Source organism: Dama dama, chromosome 11 (genome assembly GCF_033118175.1).
Source record: "Dama dama isolate Ldn47 chromosome 11, ASM3311817v1, whole genome shotgun sequence".
Classification (NCBI taxonomy): Eukaryota; Metazoa; Chordata; class Mammalia; order Artiodactyla; family Cervidae; genus Dama; species Dama dama.
Window position 1 is genome coordinate 98,855,830 of NC_083691.1, and position 20,359 is coordinate 98,876,188.

Below are 20,359 nucleotides of genomic sequence, written 5' to 3' on the forward strand. Positions count from 1 at the left end.
CCTGCACCCCTGCGGTGCCTCGCACACACACGATACAGTATGAACCGCACAGTGAGCGGCCAGGACCCCGTCCCCCAGGCACTGTCCTGGTCTCTGCTCTCACACGGCCCACTCCGCTCATCTGCATGGAGCCACGCTCATTTCAGCCTCCTCACCCGCAGCCTGGTAGACTCCCTGAGGGCCGGGGCGGGGGCTCAAGGGCCACCGGGGCATCCACAGCTCCCAATGCTGTGCTTCGTGTGTAGGCAGTGCTAGACAAAAGCTTAGAAACTGGAACTGTTGGCTTCAACTTGAAATAAATTTCCAAGGGAATGAGAGGGTCTATCAGGCAAAATATAAAACTTGGAAAGAAGGAGAAATGCAGTTTGCTTGCTGGAGACTGCCAGGGAGGGCAACATTCACACAGAAACTCACATCACCAACAAAATCTTACAGGAGCTCACACCAGCCACCTCCTACACTGAGTTTCATAACTTACATAATGTGCTCAATTATCTAAAGAAATCTGGTAAAATTCCTGAGGTGACTGTGTATCATTTCATTTCATGTAAAGAGTAAATACATAACACACAACTCAGAAAAGGATATAAAAATACAAACCAATAAAAAGTATGGCCAGTAAGAGGGTTGGTTGATAGTTAACATTCTCTAAACTCTGATTAAAGACCACAAGTGTCCAAAAGTAGCAGCCAACTAGAGATGAGAAGGGAGTATGAGGTCTCACCTCTTAAAAAGCAATCAGCCTTAGAGGATCACTGTTCAAAAGCAGCCAGCCAACAGATAATCAACAACTGTAAAGGATATGGCAAATAAAGGGTTTCTCTGACGGCTCTGTGGTAAAGAGCCCCCTGCCAATGCAGCGTACTTGGGTTCAATCCCTGGGTCAGGAAGATCCCCTGGAGGAGGAAACAGCTACCCGCTCCAGGATTCTTGCCTGGAGAATCCCATGGACAGAGGAGCCTGGCGGGCTACAGTCCATGGGGCCATACAGAGTCAGACATGACTGAGCAACTATAAACAACACGGCAAATAAAACTACCACCCTGATGAGTAAGTGTGATGGAAGACACCAATGTGCTGAACATTCGTGAAAGAAGAGCGACGATCTGCAGGAATACAGCAGCGGCTGTGGTGCTCAGGCCGCTGAGCAGACCTCCCACCAGGACCAGAAGCAGTCCTGGAGCCGCCGGAGGCAAGAAGCACCCACCTCGATGATCTCCGTCTGTGCGTGCTTCGTCCAGAAAGCCTGGGGCGGGGTGGTCACGCTCACTGCCACAAAGCTGTTTGGTTTCCGATCTAGTGACGGAGTATGCAGCTCACTACAGGCTACAAAATTAAAACAGAATGGAAATAAAATAAATAAAGTAGAAATGGATCTTAAAAATCAGACTTCAGTTATTTCTCTGTTCCAAACACAACCAAAGAAGGTAAAAGAAGTAAAACCCACACAACGGAATGAGATGATCACTCCTGACTATTGTTACAGGGAGGAGACTTTTTAAATTAGAAATGATCCCTTCTCATTCCTCCCAGCCTTCCCAGCCCTCAGGACAGCAATGCCATAACTGCCAATGGAAGGCTCTCTTTGTCCACGGAATGGATGACACAGGAATGGCTGACACAGGAAAGGTCTGACCCATGAAGTTTGACCTTAATAACTAACTGGAGCTAAGCAGCCGCAGAGTCTATGAAATCAAGACCCAGTGACACACACCCGCATCCAGGGTTGCTGCATTCCTAAGCTCACGGGATCCCTGGGTCTGTGTGTGACCTATGTTGGAAGCTAATTAAAATTCTATCGCAAAATAAAGCTTTTTTCTCTTTTTAAGAAAATCATTGCTCATTCATTTTCCTTATAAGACTCATATCAGATGTGAGATTACTACATGTGCCTTTTTAGAACTAAAGACACTTCATAGAACTGTTTCAGTTAGAAAATGTACTGCACTAAGCATTTTGAAATAGATGGTAAGACTCAGATAAGTCAATCATAGAAGGGACCCACAAGAAAAATGATATTTCTTTGAATCTAACGTGCTATCTATTGTATAATGCATTATGAAAGAAAAAAAGGCCCATTGCCATTAACTATGATATGCCATTAACTGTAAGACACTTTCTGACTAAAGAGATACTAAAAGATGAGAAAGATATCCACCTTGTGACTGATGAAATATATGGTAAATCAAAGTCCAAAACTAATAACAAGAACTGGCTTTTCTGGAGAGGCAATGAACATGCCCCAGAGTGCTGAAAGCCTTTGCTTAATTCCCAGAGTTCTGAAACAATTGATTATATTTAAATTTTTAATTTTTTATAGAATTTTAAAAGTTACTTTCCATTTAGTTATTATAAAATAATGGCTCTATTTCCCATGCTGTACAATACATCCTTGACCCCATGTTATACCCAGTAGTTTGTGCCTCTCAATCCCCTAGCCCTATATGCCCCTTCCTTGCCTTCTCCACTAGAAACCACTAGTTTGTTGTCTATATTTGTGAGTCTATTTTTCTGTTATATTCACTAGTTTGCTGTATTTTTTAGATTCCATATATAAGTGATCAGTTCAGTTCAGTTGCTCAGTCGTGTCCGACTCTTTGCGACCCCATGAACCGCAGCACGCCAGGTCTCCCTGTCCATCACCAACTCCCGGAGTTTACTCAAACCCATGTCCATTGCATCGGTGACGCCATCCAGCCATCTCATCCTCTGTCATCCCCTTCTCCTCCAGCTCTCAATCTCTCCCAGCATCAGGGTCTTTTCAAATGCGTCAGCTCTTCGCATCAGGTGGCCAAAGTACTAGAGTTTCAGCTTCAACATCAGTCCTTCCAATGAACACCCAGGATTGATCTCCTTTAGGATGGACTGGTTGGATCTCCTTGCAGTCCAAGGGACTCTCAAGAGTCTTCTACAACACCACAGTTCAAAAGCATCAATTCTTCGGCACTCAGCTTTCTTCACAGTCCAACTCTCACATCCATACGTGACTACTGGAAAAACCATAGCCTTGACTAGATGGACCTTTTTTGGCAAAGTAATCTCTCTGCTTTTTAATATGCTGTCTAGGTTGGTCATAACGTTCCTTCCAAGGAGCAAGCGTCTTTTAATTTCATGACTGCAATCACCATCTGCAGTGATTTTGGAGCCCAGAAAAATAAAGTCAGCCACTGTTTCCCCATCTATTTGCCATGAAGTGATGGGACCATATGCCATGATCTCAGTTTTCTGAATGTTGAGCTTTAAGCCAACTTTTTTCACTCTCCTCTTTCATCAAGAGGCTTTTTAGTTCTTCTTCCCTTTCTGCCATAAGGGTGGTGTCATCTGCATATCTGAGGTTATTGATATTTCTCCTGGCAAACTTGACTCCAGCTTGTGCTTCCTCCAGCCCAGAGTTTCTCATGATGTACTCTGCATATAAGTTAAATAAGCAGGATGACAATATACAGCCTTGGTGTACTCCTTTTCCTATTTGGAACCAGTCTGTTGTTCCATGTCCAGTTCTAACTATTGCTTCCTGAACTGCATACAGGTTTCTCAAGAGGCAGGTCAGGTGGTCTGGTATGCCCATCTCTTTCAGAATTTTCCACAGTTTATTGTGATTCACACAGTCAAAGACTTTGGCATAGTTAATAAAGCAGAAATAGATGTTCTTCTGGAACTCTCTTGCTTTTTCGATGATCCGGCAGATGTTGGCAATTTGATCTCTGGTTCCTCTGCCTTTTCTAAAACCAGCTTGAACATCTGGAAGTTCACAGTTCACATATTGCTAAAGCCTAGCTTGGAGAATTTTGAGCATTACTTTACTAGCATGTGAGATGAGTGCAATTGTGTGGTAGTTTAAGCATTCTCTGGCATTGCCTTTCTTTGGGATTGGAATGAACACTGAACTTTTCCAGTCCTGTGGCCACTGCTGAGTTTTCCAAATTTGCTGGCATATTGAATGCAGCACTTTCACAGCATCATCTTTTAGGATTTGAAATAGCTCAACTGGAGTTCCATCCCCTCCACTAGCTTTGTTCGTAGTGATGCTTCCTAAGGCCCACTTGACTTCACACTCCAGGATGTCCGGCTCTAGGTGAGCGTGAGTGATCACACCTTCGTGATTATCTGGGTCATGAAGATCTTTTTTGTACAGTTCTTCTGTGTATTCTTGCCACCTCTTCTTAATATCTTCTGCTTCTGTTAGGTCCATACCAGTTCTGTCCTTTATTGAGCCTATCTTTGCATGAAATGTTCCCTTGGTATCTTTAATTATCTTGAAGAGATCTCTAGTCTTTTCCATTCTATTATTTTCCTCTACTTCTTTCCATTCATCACTGAGGAAGGCTTTCTTATCTCTCCTTGCTATTCTTTGGAACTCTGCATTCAAATGGGTATATCTTTCCTTTTCTCCTTTGCTTTTCACTTCTCTTCTTTTCACAGCTATTTGTAAGGCCTCCTCAGACAGCCATTTTGCTTTTTGCATTTCTTTTTCTTAGGGATGGTCTTGATTCCTATCTCCTGTACAGTGTCACAAACCTCTATCCATAGTTCATCAGGCTCTCTGTCTATCAGATCTAGTCCCTTAAATCTATTTCTCACTTCCACTGTATAGTCATAAGGGATTTGATTTAGGTCATACCTGAATGGTCTATTGGTTTTCAATTTAAGTCTGAATATAAGTGATATCATACAGTATTTATCTTTCTCTGACTTATTTCACTTAGCATAATGCCCTCCAAGTCTATCCATGTTGCTGCAAAGGACAAAATTTCATCCATTTTTAATGGCTGAGTAATATTCCATTGTATATATTTCTGTGTGTGTGTGTGTGTGTATACTCACATCTATAATATGTACATATACACACATACAACAGATACATACACACACCCTCCACATCTTTATCCATTCATCTGTTGATGGGCACTTAGGTTGTTTCAGCATCTTGGCAACTGAAATAATTGATCTGCACCATTTTTTCACTGCCTTTATGGAGGAGAGGATTTTTAGAGGTCTTTACTCCTGTTCTCATCATTCTCATTTATTTTTCAAACGTTCACTGGTGATTTAAAACTCAGAAACTGATTTTTACTTCTGCAAATTAATTTACTTCTGAAAATTGATGTCTTTGTAATATGTTCTCATACATTTTTATGGATTTTCATTTATTATTGGATATAACAAGATACAAAGAGCCTAGGTTTTCACTCAATGAGCTCTGACAATCATACACACTCACAAAACAAGATAACTTTCTCCATCAGACAAGAAAGTTCCCCCTCCCACTTCCCAGTCAGTTCCCCTACCTGTGCAACCACTTTCTGATTTTTACCATTTTTGTCTGTCTTTGAATTTCTTGAACATAAATGGAATGTTTTTAAGATTCATCTGTACTGTTTATATACTCATAATTCATTCTGCTTTTTAAAAACTGATGAATTATATTCCATTGTATGAATATACCAAAATTTACTTACCAGTCAGTATGTTAATAGACAGTTGGGTTGTTTGCAGTTTTGAACCATTATAAATAAATGACATCTTTTTGTGAACATGTTTTCTTTTGCATAAGCACTTAGGAGTGGAACTTCTAGGTTATAGTAGAGAAGAATATGCTTAGCTTTGTAAGCAGCTGACAGATTTCTAAAGTGGCTGCATCATTTTATAATCTCACCGGCATACCAGAGTTCCAGTAGCTCTGAACCCCACCAACATTTGGTGGAGTTAGCCTTTATCTTAGTTGTTCTAAAGAACATGTTTTCATTTGCACTTCTGCGATGACTAATGATGTTAAGCATCTTTTCACCATGTGTTTATTGTTCATTTTTATAACTTCTTTTGTCAAGAGTCTGCTCAAGTCTTTTGCTCATTTTTAAACTGATTTTTTTACTGTCAATTTGCAAGCATTTTATCCTAGATCTGTCCTTTGTTAGGTATATGTGAATATTTTTCTCCAGTTTGTGGTTTATTTGTTCATTTTCTCAAAGATTTCTAGAATTTTTTATTTTAGATTTTTAATTTTAGGGACTAGCAGGCAGAAAAACGTCCCTCCCCTCAAAAAGTACCCACATTCTCATCCCAGGAACTTCTGAAAATATTATAATACAGGCAAAAAGGACTTCATAGATGTAAGTAAGGTCAAGGAATCTTGACATGGAAAGATTACTACAGATTATCCGGATGAGCTTACTCTAATCATATGAGCTCCTAAAGGTACAAGAGGAAGATGGAAGGGTGAGTTACAAAGACGTGAATTAAAAAAAAAAAAGACTGGAGAGGTTCTAAGCATGAAAGACACTCAACCTGCCGTCCGTTGCTGGCTGTGGAGAGAGAGAGGGAGCAGCCACAACCACGGAGCGTGAGTGGCCTTCGTGAGCCGAGGACAGGCCTCGACTGGTAGCTGGGGAAGAAACAGGGACCTCAGTGCTCAAACCACAAGGAATTCATTCTGCCAACAACTTGAATGAATAAGGAGCGACCTCCCCCGCTAGAGTCCCCAGGAAGGACCGCAGTCACGCTGATGCTTTGACTTTGGTGTTTATAAGATTAAGTAGAGACCTGGCTGAGCCCTTTGGTTTCTGACCTAAGGGAAGTAAGATAATAAATTTGGCTCGCTTGGAGGTGTTATATCATGGCAATTTGTTACAGCAGCAATAGAAAACTAAAACATGTAGTACTTTCTGCCAAGTAGTCAACCTTTGCCTAACCCGAAGTTGTGGCTGTGAGTTCTTCAGTTTCTTCTCTTCCAGAAGCTTTAAGGTTGTCTTACCTTTTTGAAGCACAACTTTATTTATTTCTGTATGGCTGAGCAGGGTCTCTGTGGCTGTGTGGGCTTTTCTCTGGCTGCGGAGAGAGCAGGGGCCACTCTTCAGCCGTGGGGCACGGGCGTCTCACTGAGGGGGCTTCCCTTGTTGCAGAGCGGGGTCTCCAGGTGTGTGGGCTTCAGCAGCCGCAGCTCCTGGCCCCCAGAGCACAGGCCCAGTGGCCGTGGTGCACGCACTTAGCTGCTCCGCCGTATGTGAGATCTTCCTGGACGAGGGGCTGAACCCATGTCTCTTGCACTGGCAGGGGGATTCTTCACCACTGAGACACCAGGGAAGCCCTGCTGTCTTTTTCAATTCTGTTCTACTTCTTCTATGATGTCTGCCTCCCTATCAGAGATATGACTGTTCCACTGTTCTCCCTCCTTTAAGCCACACCCCACGGAGACCCTGGCCTGGTCTCTCTCGGCCTGCCCCTCTCATCACGTGACGCTAGAACACCTGGGTCTCTCAAAGCCCAGTGATGGCAGGTAGACTGAGATACAGCAAGTGGCCTGAGGCTGGAAAGACTGATGTCAGCTTAAGGGCTGATGGGCCAACTGCCACTCTCAGAAAATACCTCCCTACAAGTGACATGTTCTCCTGGCCTTGTCCCTATCCAACCTGTCTAAATCTCACCCAAGGTTTAATCACTAGCTCAGTTCCATGACTTCCATGAAGCTTCCTCTCAGTGGCCCACACTCACATCTCCTGTTTATCGCTTACATAACTCCTCTGGCATACTTCCAAAGAAACCATTAATCCCTGATGTATATGCAGTGTCTTTCCAACCAGAGCATCTGTAGTCCCAGCTGAATAAATGCTATTGAGGTAAACTGGTAAAACACATTTCAGGTGCGTATCATTTGACTCATATCCTTAGGATACTATATATCCTAAGGAAAGAATCAACAAAATATGTGAAAGACCCATGTACAAGTACATTCACTGTTTGGTGTTTACGATGGCAGACTGAAAAGACCACAGTGTCCAGCATTAGGAGACCGGCTAAAATAAATACAGGATAGCTACATAGCAGACTCTATGCAGGCATCTAGAATGATGAGGTGGCAGACCACACAGACTAAAATGAAAGGACGCCAGTGATGTCCTGCCACATGAAGAAGACACATTAAGAACACTAGGATGATGGGACTTCCCTAGCGGTACATGGTTGGGACTTTGCCTTCTAATGCAGGGTCAGGGAGCTAAGATTCCCACATGCCTCACGGCCAGAAAACCAAAACACATAAAACAGAAGGAATTAACAAATTAAATAAAGATTTTTTTAAATGACTTTTAAAAAACACCAGGATGACAATGCTGTAAATAATTCTGTCACCTTTGCAACCAGAAATCATAAAAAATTTCTGTATAGCACTCTGTGGGTGTAAAAAAATATCTGCAAGGATATCTACCAAAATGCTAACTGTGAGTCTCTCCGATAGGGTTTTCTTTCCCTCTAACATTTTCTCTAATAAAGGTTTTTAAATGAGTGCTTTTCAGTTTTAAATTCTGTTTTTAAGACAAACTATCTGACCATTCAATCACCTGGCTCCTACTCCTCACCTTCTGTTTTGTGTGTGTGTGCAGTAAAATTCATTTAACATACAATTCTCCCTCACCTTTTTAAGCTGTTTCTTCCTCCGTCTGTCTAATTAATATGACTATATTATTGCCCTTGACTTGTCAGATTCAGAAACGTCCTGATTTCTAGATTTCTATTATAGCGTGAAGATTTTATTTCCATTATATCAACTCCCATCGTCTCTCTATAGTCAGGTTAACTCAACGTTTTCATTACATCCATGTCCTACATTATTAACGCTAAGCAAACACTATTCATTAAAGGTTTCTTTTACTTCTCTCCTGTGTTGGGCTCCGTTCCCTGGATCTTCCTTTTCCTCAGCTTACCCCCTCTTTTGTACAGATTTATTTGTCTGTTGCTGGCTGAGCTGGGTCTTCACTGCTACGCAGGCTTCTCCTCTGGTTGCAGCGAGCGGGCTGTCCTCCAGGGGTGGTGTGCGGGCGTCTCACCCCGCAGCACGGGCGCGCGGGCACGCGGGCTTCAGCAGCTGTGACGCAGCCTAGTCACTCCACGACACAGGCGTCCTTCCCGGACCAGCGATCGGACCTGGACCTATGTCCCCTGCACTGGCAGGGGGATTCTTAACCACCGGACGACCAGGGAAGCCCAAGTTCTATTGTTTCTAATCTTTTTTTCCTTTCATGCTGTGAGCCTTCCACAAAGGTCCAGCAATCTATTCTTTCATTCTGCTTTATATCACCTTTGAGGAATAATCTGTATGTAAAACACATCCACTTTAAGTGTAGCACTGAGCTCTGATCAGCGTACACACTCCTAGACCCACCACTATTGTCCAGACAGGGAGCACCTCCGTCGCCCCAAAGGGGCTGTGCTCCCTGCCCCGTCGGGCCTCACCTCCCTCCCAGGTAAGCATTAACCTGTGCGCTCACTACAGACTCGTCCTTCTGACTATCACGTAAATGGAGTTACACAACACCCGGCCTGTTACGGCTTCTTTCACTTTTCACAATCCTTCTGAGACGCACCCAGGGGTGTATCACGGATTTGGTCCTTTTCTCAGCTGAGCACCCATCCACTGTATGCACATAACATAGTTAATCTTCCAGCTGATGGACGCTGTTTCCAGTGCTGGTTATTATGAGTAAGACTGCAACCAACACACACGCACCCATCCTTGTGAGCACAGCAAACACACATTCGGTTCTAAGAAGGCAGTCTCGGGAGGCTGCGGGGCATGCTGGCCTCGGCAGGTTCCCCGACAGTAACCGGGTGGCCAGCTGCCTGCTTTAGCTGGGCTCCAAAGGCCAGCATTTCTGCTTCTCTGTGGAGGAGTGAGTTCACTTTCACCAGAGACAGCCTCCAGCCTCGAGGAGTAGCCAGGCAGAATCAGGATGGGAAGAGGAGGGTGGGGAGGGCGAGGTGGGCACGCCTCACTCAGCAGCCTTTCAGGGACGGGGCGAGGGGAGGAACAACAGCGAGTGTTGGGCCCACGGTGAGCCATGCTGCCCGACTCGGGCATGCGCTCACTGATGCTCAGGAGAGGGCGGCACACGGGCGGCAGCGCCTCTGCTCGTGGGGCAAGGGTCAGGGAAGGAGAACCACGTGGCCCTGAGCCCCATGTCCTCACCCGTCCTCCGCTCCCTGGGAGGCTGACTTTGCATCTCTGGGGGCCCCTCTCCTGCCCGCTCCCCACAACTGGCCTGGATGGAGCACACGCGGAGGGGAGGGCGCCCCACGCCAGGCAGCCTGAGGTCCCTCGCACCCGCAGGAGGCCCCCCCCGGCCTCTCGGCCTCCCCCTCCCAGCAGCACGTCGGCAGCCGTGCTGGCAGAGGCAGGACCTCTGTGCAAACCCCTGCCAGCTGTGGCGCTTCTGCTTTTGTCCTCCAGCTACACGTTATTAACACAAGAAATTAAAGACACCCACCTAAGCTGAATTCTAAAATGGGCTCATCCGGATCTTGCACATTTCCTGGATAAAAAGAAATGACAGAAAAAAAATCAGCCTTAATCAACTTTTCCCTGCTTTCAGATTTGATGCAAAAAGCCCCATCACCAGTGGCGACACAGTATGCATACATCAAACCAGCAAGCTCTAGAACTTACAGTGATGTATTGATGTCAATTACTCCTCAATAAAATGGGATGGGGGGGGACCTAACACTCTGCCTTCCGTTCCCTCCCAAACTGTTTTATGAGGTGATTTGCGATTCCTAAGAAGTCATGGACCCTGAGACTAAACCCCCTCCCCCGGGCCTGTACATCCACAACGCGAAGGGCTTTTATTGCTGTCTGGGCACCTGTCACACAGGCACTGCGGACACTCCCGCCTTACCTACTGGCCAGCGAGCCCTGGAGGTGCCCACGCAACCTGGAGAGCCCCCGGCGGGCAGGTTCCAGGGGACGCAGGTCCCAGGAAGAGGGCTGACTTTCCCTATTCCAGTCCAAACGGGGGGCTGCCAGGCCCAGCACCCCAGCACTGCCACCGTGAGGGCCCGCAGGCAGCCTGCTGAGGCTCACCTGCCAGAGAGAGGCCCAGCATGTCACCCGCCACGTCGATGGTGGAAGCCCGCTGCATCGCGCGGGCCCGGGCGCCATGGCGAGGGCTGTGCTCTCTTGCTGTCATGATGTCATTGGTGAGGATGACTTCCCGTTCCTGGGTCAGACCACGCCGGAGTCCCCAGAAGCCCCGTCACCACGCCCTCGTCCCCTAAGGCGGCAGCTGTCCTGAGAAACAGGAACAAACACTGGTTTAAAACAAACAGAGAAACTCAAAATACGAGGATGGGATGGTGACAGGGCACGTGACCTACCCAGGCAAGATCGGGGGAGCCATGGTCCCTGGCAGGTGAGGAGGGGAGAGGCTGACGATCCAGGTCCTGTCTAGTCACCTCCTCCCCTGCTCTCACCCACGGGACTCCATACAGAGATCACGGTCTCTTCCACAGAGACGTACCACGTTAAATGACGGCTCAAACATAATCATAAACCATGGCTGGAGTTTGCTTTATTGTGATTTCCCACTGACAAATCTCAGAGGAACTTTAAAATGATAAATCAGCTCACTACCATCCCTGTCCGAAGGATAAGAGGTGGGGGAAGAGGTCTGCCGCCCACTGGCCGAAACAGCACAGCAGAACAGCGGGGACAACGGCGCGTCGACGGGAGCTACAGGAACGTCATGAGGGTCACTCGGGCGTTCTTTTCCGTAATGTGCGACAATCTGCGCCTCCAGGGACAGTGCTGGGCTGCGCGGATGGGGTCTCTGGGCAAAGAGCCGCCACAGGCTGAGCTGCCCAGACGCTCTGGCCAGCATGGAGCTCACACTCTGCTCTAAGGAGTGGCGTACTCGGCAAGGAATGAGTTTCAAATTCTTCCAACCCTTTATGCTGCCATTCCTGCTATCTCTAGAAGGAACCAACCTTTAGAAGTTCAAATAGTCATATCAGGCAATAAGGCTGGTTTACAACATCCCCTCGGAGAATGGAAGAAGACAGCAGAGGAGAAGGTCGGGGAGATTGCCTGCCTCCCCACAAATACATCAATAGCTCATCAAAATATGGACCAGCTCCTACAGAGCAACCTCTAAACAACAGCAGAAGACTCCAGGCCTCAAAAAAGAAATCAAACCAAAATTGTAAAGCAATCATCAATTAAAAATAAATAAATATAACCTTAAAAAAATCCCCTCAAAGGTCCCCATATATCCAGACACCCCGTCTTCTCAAAGGGTGTGAACACCTTTGCATTTGCAGGGCCTGAGTTCCCGCTCTTGGGTTAATTCACCCGGCAACTTACTGGACATGTTTGTCCTTGGGCCAGTGGAGACACGCGGCATCTCTTCACAGAAGCACATCCAAATCCATCATCTAAAAATAGAAAAGTGTAAACTTAACAAGCTGAGCAGACATGAAGTTCTCGGGAATGCTTATTATAACATGTATGTTATTATCTTCATGCCTAAAAACGGGGGGAGTCCAGCACTACTATATGCTCCTTTGTGCTCCATACACCAATCTTAACATTTAACTCAAAAACAGATGTTCTGCTCAAAGCCCCAAAGAATGAGAAACAGTCAGTGCTCATTCCTATGCCCCCTCCTGTGGTGACAGAGGGGAAGGGGGGGTGCCAGCCCTGGAGGGCCTGCTGGGGAGCTGGGGTGTGGCCCCGGGAAAGGAGGAGACAAGAGGCTGAGTCCCAGGCTTCCCGCTACAAACGTCAGGCTCTGGGAGAAGCTGGGCACCTCGGAGCCTCTGCTTCCTGTGACTAAGACAAGGGGGGCTGTACCCACCTCTCGGGGCGGCAGTGAGAAACATGTGCGAGGACAGGAGTGGGCACTGAAAAGGCGCTGCTGCCCGGTCCCTGAGCCTCCCCCGAGCACAACACTCGGGCCCCAGCCCAGCACAGCACCGCCAGGGCCGTCGGGCAGACCTCAGGGTCCAGCGTGAGCATCTGAAACTGCCGGGGGCCTGGGGCGTGCAGCCCTCAGGCAAACCCAGTCTCCCCTGCGGGCTGCGTTCCTCCCCGCCCCCCTCCACGGGGCATCCAGGGACCTTGGGCCTGGGCACACCAGAGAAGGGCAGTGGCCTGGCAGGGGACACCCCAGAGAAGTCACCAAGGGGAAGGCTCAACAGTGCGCTGACATCAAAAGGCACCAGGTCAAAACTACGCTGTGACAGTGGGGCAGGTGCAGAAAGAGCCTGCAGTACTAAGACCTGTATTTTACAATAACACTGACACAAACTGACCAAGAAAAAAAAACACTGTAAATGCAAGTGGCAAAAGGTATGAGTTCATAAAAGAGGGATACTCACAGAAAATATTTTGGAAAAGTGACCAAACGCAATCATAATAATGAAAGAATGCTAAGTACACCTAGAGTTATCTAAAGTAGGCTCCTTAAAGAGGTTTTGCCTGTTCTTCTAATGAGAATATGCTTTGCTTGCTGACCTAGGGGAAACTCGACAGGGTTCTCCTATACTACTGACAACATTCTGGAAAGGTCTGAATACTCTAGAAAGCAATCTGACATTATTTATCAAAATCTGTAAACAATACAAAATTCTCACCAAGGGTCCAGAGATGGTTATCATTTGTAATGATAAATACAGGGAGCAATCTAAATGCCCAGCTACAGGTAAGTGCATTTCGGACCATCTGTAAGACACACTACTACCTGGCTGCTAAAATGACTACAATAAAGGCAACATATACACAGAAAGTTCTTCAACCTCATTAGTCATCAGGAAAACACTAACGGTAACCATGAGATGCCTCTGTGCACCCGCCAGAACAGCTAGCCGGGACAGACAGGCAGTGCCAAGTGCTGACAAGGATGTGGGAAGAACGGGGCCCTGACACCCCGTTGCTGGAGAGGAAGACGGCCCAGCCACACTGGGAAGCCCGCGGGGTCTCCCCACACTGAACACGAAACTCAGGAGCAACTGCTCACAGAAACGCACACTTAGGTTCACCAAAACGTGCGCAAAGAACACTTAAAGCAGTGACATCTATAATATTCAAAAACTAGAGCGGCTTCCCCGGTGGTGCAGTGGGTAAGACTCCACCGGCCATTGCAGAGGATGCAGGCTCGATCCCCGGTCGGGGAAGATTCCACATGCCTCGGAGCAACTACGCCTGCGCACCACAGCCAGAATCCGCGTGACGCGATGAAGATCCCACACATCACGACTGAGACCTGACGCAAATAAACTAATTAAAAGTAGAGCATACGGATGTTTCTATATCAAAAAACCAGAAACAATCCAAGTGTCCATCAACAGCAGAACGGACAAAACAACACAGATGACTCTAGGAACAACATCCAGGGGAAAGCCAGACCCACGCAAGCGCGTTCGAGGCAACCCCGTCTCGATGAAGTTCAAGCACTGGCCGAGCGAGCGTGCGGTGTTCGAGGTCAGGACAGCGGCGTCAGTACCTCTGAGCGGCAGAGCTGGCCGCGGAGGGCGTCAGAGGCTGCTGGGGGGTGCCCTCTGGAATGCTCTGGCTCCTGCTGGAGGGGATGGTTCTTGGAGTGGATTTACTGTGGGAAAATTCACCGAGCTGTACATGAATGGTCTTTACACCCAATAAAAAGGCTGATTCTTTTAATGACTGTAATAAAAACAACACAGCATGGAGAAGTGTTTATGTCAGCTCTGCATCTTGTATGTTTTCATGGGATGTTCTACCTGTGCTCCGGCCAAAGACGTTTAAAAAGAAGGGCCCAGAGGGACAGAGCCAGTCAGGGACCACATCACAGCGATGGCCATGTCTGGGGGCGTGCCAGAAGTATTTTCTTTCTCAGCTTACTGCCATCCTCCTGAATCACTGAGAACTGCACCCCACACTGGCCAGAGACAGAGGAGGTACCCAGAAATCCCCTTACTCCGCCCGGCTGCCAGCGCAGCACGTTAGCTGCGTCATCCCCTTCATTATCAGGACAGGGGAGATAGGCCACCGAACAGAGGACAACACCTGCACCCCGACGTCCTGCCACCCAGGAAGGTTCCTCAACTACCCTAGCCCCGCCTCTTGCAGGGTGCCCACCCACCCACCCTCCCGCCCCATCCCCTGGAGGGTGGCGGATACCAGAGGCCCCGTGAGACTCTGGGGACAGCTTAAAGAGGAACATCTATAGGCTAATTTTACACTTGACAGAGTGAACAGATTAGAGAAGCTTTTAGGTCAAAGGGATCTCAGAAGCCGCTTCATGGTTTTGGGGGGGCATCTAATTAAGACGGCCAATTTAAGTCATCGAGACCCAGAACACGAAGCTAATTTGCACAGCTAAACTTGACTTCCCTTATTAATCTCATTAATTTAAGGTAATTCACCTAGGATCTGATATTCCCAAGGTCCCTGGTTTTCCTCCTAGACCCATTTGAAGACCAGCACTCATTAGCAAGAAAAATGACATTTAAAGAGGACAGCAAGGGCGGGGGAATTGTTTAGAAGGACATGAATTTTTAGGAAAGAAGCAAGAACTCCTGAAACTAACTATCTCGGCTCCTCACTCTGTGAGAGACGTGTAACCTCCTCCATCAAAGGTCCCTTCCACCACTGGAGGAGGGAGACATGGCCAAGGACAGGGAGGACCCATGGCTCACACGGCTTTGCTTCTGGGGGAGCTGGTCTTGGGAAGGGCTCCCCACTCCACCCCCTTCCATAGAGCAAGGCCTGGGAAGGGTCTGGAGGCCCCTCTGGCTCAGGAACCTCTACTAAGCAGGAGCTGAGGGGGAGGACGGCCCCACGGCATCTGTCAGAACACCCGGTCGGGGGCCGGGGTGGGGGGTGGGTAGGGTCTTCTCAAAATCATCTTAAAAATTTAGGAGTTGCATGGATGTGGTCAGAGAAACTCAGGCAGGGTGACTTCCTCAAGGTCACATGGAGGTAAAGGATGAATGACCAGCCTCAACCCAAAGCAAGAGGCCCCGAGACCACCTGGGGCCACGCCCTCTCCGATCCCAACCCTCTGCACTCAATCACTGTCGCCACAGGCAGCAAACCTCCCTGGCACTGTGCTCTCCAAGAAGGAAGGCCAGTGAAGGCCTGACGAGTCAGCACAGCCCCTGAGGAGGAGGCTGGCTCAGGAATCAGAAAGAGGAAGTGCTCTCTCTCACATCCCCATCCAGGATGGATGAGGTGTCACACAGCTCACAGGTAGGAAAATTACTGCTTGTAACCCAGGAAGGGACAGCTGCCCCTTCTGCATGAAGCCTCACCTGCAGCCAACAGCCTGTCTGCAGCAGAACAGGACCCTGTGGGCCCCTCCCGGGTGAAAGTCCTTCCTGTGTCCCCTGTCTCTTGGTTGTAGGAAAATAGGCTTCATTCAGCTTCCGTGACCTTCCCTGAGTTCCAAAGGACAGATTCAAAAGTTGCTCATCAGAGAGGGGATACAAAAAACGGGGTGGAACAGTCAAGAAACAACAGTGTAGCCTTGGGGCAGGGTCCTGATCCCCCTCAAGGAATATATTTAACAAAATTTTCTTCTGTAGGAACCAGGGCCCTCACCCAAGGGGAGGACTTCAGGCTGAGCACCAGACTCCTGGAGCACTGCTCCAATATCTCACCATCAGCCAATCAGAAGAAAGTCTGCACACAGTGGAAGATAATGAATGACCTCCTCCCCACCCCCTCAATGATTCTCGCTTTAAAAATGATCACAGTCAAGCAGAATCTTGGTAGTTAGGGCTTCCATTGTGGCTCAGCTGGTTGCAATGCGGGAGACCTGAGTTTGATCCCTGAGTTGGGAAGATCCCCTGGAGAAGGGAAAGGCTACCCACCAGTATTCTGGCCTAGAGAATTCTGTATATAGTCCATGGACTATAGGATTGTATAGTCCATGAGGTCGCAGGATTGTATAGTCCATAAGGTCGCAAAGAGTCGGACATGTCTGAGTAACTTTCACTTCACTTTCACTATGAACCTGAGTTTGCCATCTCCCCCCAGGTTGCCAGCCTGCTAAATAAAGCAGCCTTTCCATTCCCACTAGCACTTGTCTCTCAAGTATTGGCTTTCAGGTGTCAAGCAGCTGAACCTGGTGACGCTTCCTTCACAGAGGCTCCCTAATCCACCAGCCAGTCTGCACATCGGGATGATCCACTTCCTATGTGATGGTGGGATGACCAGCTGGGCACCTGTATCCCGTGAAGGTCAGACCTCAAGTCCTTGCTTCCTCCATATCCTCCTGGGTGCGGAGTTCAAGCCTAAACACAGACCAGGGGTCTAACAAGCACCTGCTGAGTAAGAAAACACCAAGGCCTGAGACGGACCTCACCCGCCCGCAGGTCCCTCCAGCCCCTTCGCAGGGGCAGAGAGAGCCGGGTGACCCGTGCAGAAAGGACACGCGCCAGCTCAGAGGCAGATGGCGAAGTGGTCATGGGATCCTCACTTCCCTGGACTCCCGGCTACACACAGAGGCCTGGTGGGCAGTTCTACACCCAGGGAAGGTGGGGTCACTGGATGGAAGGAAACTCGGTCCCCGTGACCGCGGAGCAGGAGCAGAAGCAGAGCCCTCCCCCTCCCCACCCCGAGCCTCACCTGAGTAAGGACCCTTAACACACAGGCAGTCTCCTGCGCTGCAGGCAGCTTCTTTACCTTCTGAGCCAAATGTGCGTCCTTCCCACAAAAGGCCAGGAAGGCCGCCTGAGGCAAAGGCTCGGGGAGTGACCGGGCAGGTAGGGCCGGTAGGCCCAGGGACTGAGACCAGAGCGGGGACCCCTGGGAGGCTCTAAGCAGGCACACAGGCAAGCCTGAGGCCTGGCCCCTGTGCTCTGGCCTCGACTCCGCCAGCCCCAGACACTGCGGTCCACCAGGTCCACCAGGTTCTTCCAGGACCTGGAAGCCTGGGTCAACCGGCAGAGGCCCAGGGCCGGGCCGTGCGCCCAAGACCTGCTCGCTTAGTGTTAGTCCAGACCCCTCCTCCTGCGAGAGTGACAGAGCTTCTCCCAGCCTCGCTTTCACCATCAGTAAATCAGGAACAGCAGCACAGCGGGACGCCCCAAGGAGCAGCACGTGTGTGAAGAATCCCGGGACAGCCCACAGAGCCCGAGCCTCCATGTGACACCTGCATTCCTCCCCCAGGCGTTCCCTAATCTTCCGCACGTCCGGTCTGCTCCGCACTCTTCCTGGGGCAGCTGTGAGCCGAAAAGGCCTTCCCTCCAGCTCAGTCTCAACTCCCCAGCCTCCCTGGTTCTCCAGCCACAACTCTGCCCCCAGGTCCATGACACTCTGCTGTGCTTCAGCTCAGAGCGATCACAGTTTCAAACGGTATCACACAAATTCAGGCCTAACACCTGCTGTTGGGAAGGAATTGGTGAATGGAGGACTGTTCTCGGAGGTGGTGGGGCTTGGTGGGGGAGGCCTGGCTCTGCTGTCAGATCTGGTCAGCCACTGGGAGCCATGGCATCTCTACAAGCCACCTTCCTTTAAGATGAGGATATGACTGCTAGCGGGAGGAATCCATGCCCCTCTCCCCCATCAGAGGGGAGGGTTGAAGGAGACCCCACCCCAGCCCTAGGACCGGACAGCCTTGGATCGTATTCTCCAGGGGGTGGCCCCACGGTCCCTTTGTGCTGGAGAAAGCCTGTAGGGAGGCCGCCTCCTCCTTCCCCTTCGGAGCAGGGACCTGGATCTCTCCTACTTTCTGCTCCAGCCTCTGTGCGGAGCAGGGGAGCGGGGAGGGGGTGGGCTCAGGCTTTGACTGGGGCCCTAAGAACAAGGCCGAGCACATGAGTGAGTTTCAAAACAATAGTTTGGGGCTGCTGGTATTTAAACGCTGGAAAGTGACGTGTCTCAGAAAGGCAAGCACAGGGAAACAAGAAATGTGCTGTAGTTGGTGGACATTCTCACCTGCAGACCCAAACAAACCGACCTGGGGCCCCATGGGGCCTGCGCTCACTCAGCAGGGGACAGTCGACCCCTCCTGCGTCTGCCCATTTCCCCAAGGCCTGCTCACTGACAGGGACACTGAACAGACAGCGTGGCGTTAAGTTCACCCGACTTAATTAACGGACCTGCCTCATTAGTTCAAGAACACGGCAGCTGACAGGATCCAGCGCCTTAACCTACATTCAAATGTGCATCTCTGGACTCCAGTGCAAAGACTGAGGCTCTGGGTGGGCTGTGGATATTCCACTAAATCAGGGGTCCCCAACCTCAGGAGTCTGATGCCTGATGATCTGCAGTGGAGCCGATGTAACAACAACAGAAATAAAGTGCACAGTAAGTGGAGCACACCTGAATCATCCCAGAACCATCCCCTACCCCACACTGTTCCATGGAAAGTGTCTCCCATGGAACCGATCCCTGGTGCCAAACAGGCTGGTGACTGCCACTCTGAAGAACTGGCTGTGTGTGTGGGTGTGTGTGGCTGTGTGTGGGGGAGTGCCCTGAGCAGGACAAGCCCAGGCCCTTCCAGTCCCTGCTCCCCACCCCGCATCACCCGGCCCCTCAATTCTCCCACCTCAGTCAGCACAGCTCCATCCTTCCACCAGCTCCAGCCAAGACACAGATCAGTGTGGGTGCCTGGCCGCCTCTTCCTCTCACGCCTACACCCCGCCCATCAGTGACTCGTGCCAGCTGCATCCTCCCCAGAGGTCCAGACGTCAACGCGCCTCAGCACATCTGCCCCGCGGCCCTGGCTTGACAGCCCCCTGCAGCCCCTTCTGTCCCCATGAGCACGTGGCCCCTCCCACCCTCTGCCTGTGGCCTGTGGCCTCCGGGCTCTATACGTCCTGGTCAGCTGTCCTCTGTAAGGCCGCTCTTTCTTGGGCAACAGGGCAGCTCCCTCGTCTCCTGTGAATCCTCCTACAAACCAGCTCCTGCAGGGGGCCTCGGGGACAGCCTGCGTTAAGGGTGCAGCTCAGCCCCAGTGACGCGCCTGCAAACCACGAGCCTCCAAGGGACTTTCTGCAGGAACTTACCTGAAACTAAGCTGCTGTGAATAAAGGGCTGACGCGCGTTTGTGCTGGGCACCGCAGGCCTGTGCGCTCACATCTAGGTGGGAGAGGAGACATGGTTTCACAGCAAGCTCACTGCTCGTGGGGGCAGCACCAGCAGCCGCGGTGGCCCCTCTGCCCCGACGAGCGCCCCCTCCTCCGACCCTCGCTCCAGCCGCGTCCCTCAGGCACCGCCCCACTCCGGCTTCTCCACCTCACAGGGTTCCTTCTCTGTAAACCAACCATCTCGTCAGCAACACCACATGGGCCAGGTCTCGGGGACCCAGAGATAAAGAGGAGGAGCCCTCAGAAAACAAATCACAGAGAACACGAGTGGTGGACAATCTGAGGGCCACGCTGGTGGGACGTCTTCCAAGACCTTCCCTGGGTTGTTTCCCCGGTTCCAGCAGGGGCACCGTGGGTGCTGAACCAGGGATGACCTGACCCCGTGTCCGTCTCTCCCCTCACCCCACGCCCCAGGCTCCACGTGCCGTCCGATTATACATCAGCTCCCCAGGACACCGAGGACAAAGACAGCGCGGCTCCAAGCACACAGGCCACTGCAAGAGCCGCCGTCGGTGCTGGGGAC

At 49.8% G+C, this 20,359-nt stretch overlaps 1 protein-coding gene across 10 annotated transcripts in view; it reads right to left on the reverse strand.

Annotated features, from left to right (window-relative positions):
• The window catches only part of INPP4A (inositol polyphosphate-4-phosphatase type I A), a 118,550-nt gene that overhangs the window by 42,390 nt on the left and 55,801 nt on the right, over positions 1–20,359 (reverse strand). For all 10 annotated transcript variants that reach the window (XM_061155965.1, XM_061155962.1, XM_061155964.1 and 7 more), the window contains 4 exons: positions 12,128–12,198; positions 10,850–11,056; positions 10,257–10,301; positions 1,208–1,326 (listed from right to left, as the gene is read on the reverse strand). In XM_061155965.1, the coding sequence (XP_061011948.1) occupies positions 1,208–1,326; positions 10,257–10,301; positions 10,850–10,955 (270 nt within the window). In that variant the 5' untranslated portion in view covers positions 10,956–11,056; positions 12,128–12,198. The remainder of the gene's footprint in view (positions 1–1,207; positions 1,327–10,256; positions 10,302–10,849; positions 11,057–12,127; positions 12,199–20,359) is intronic.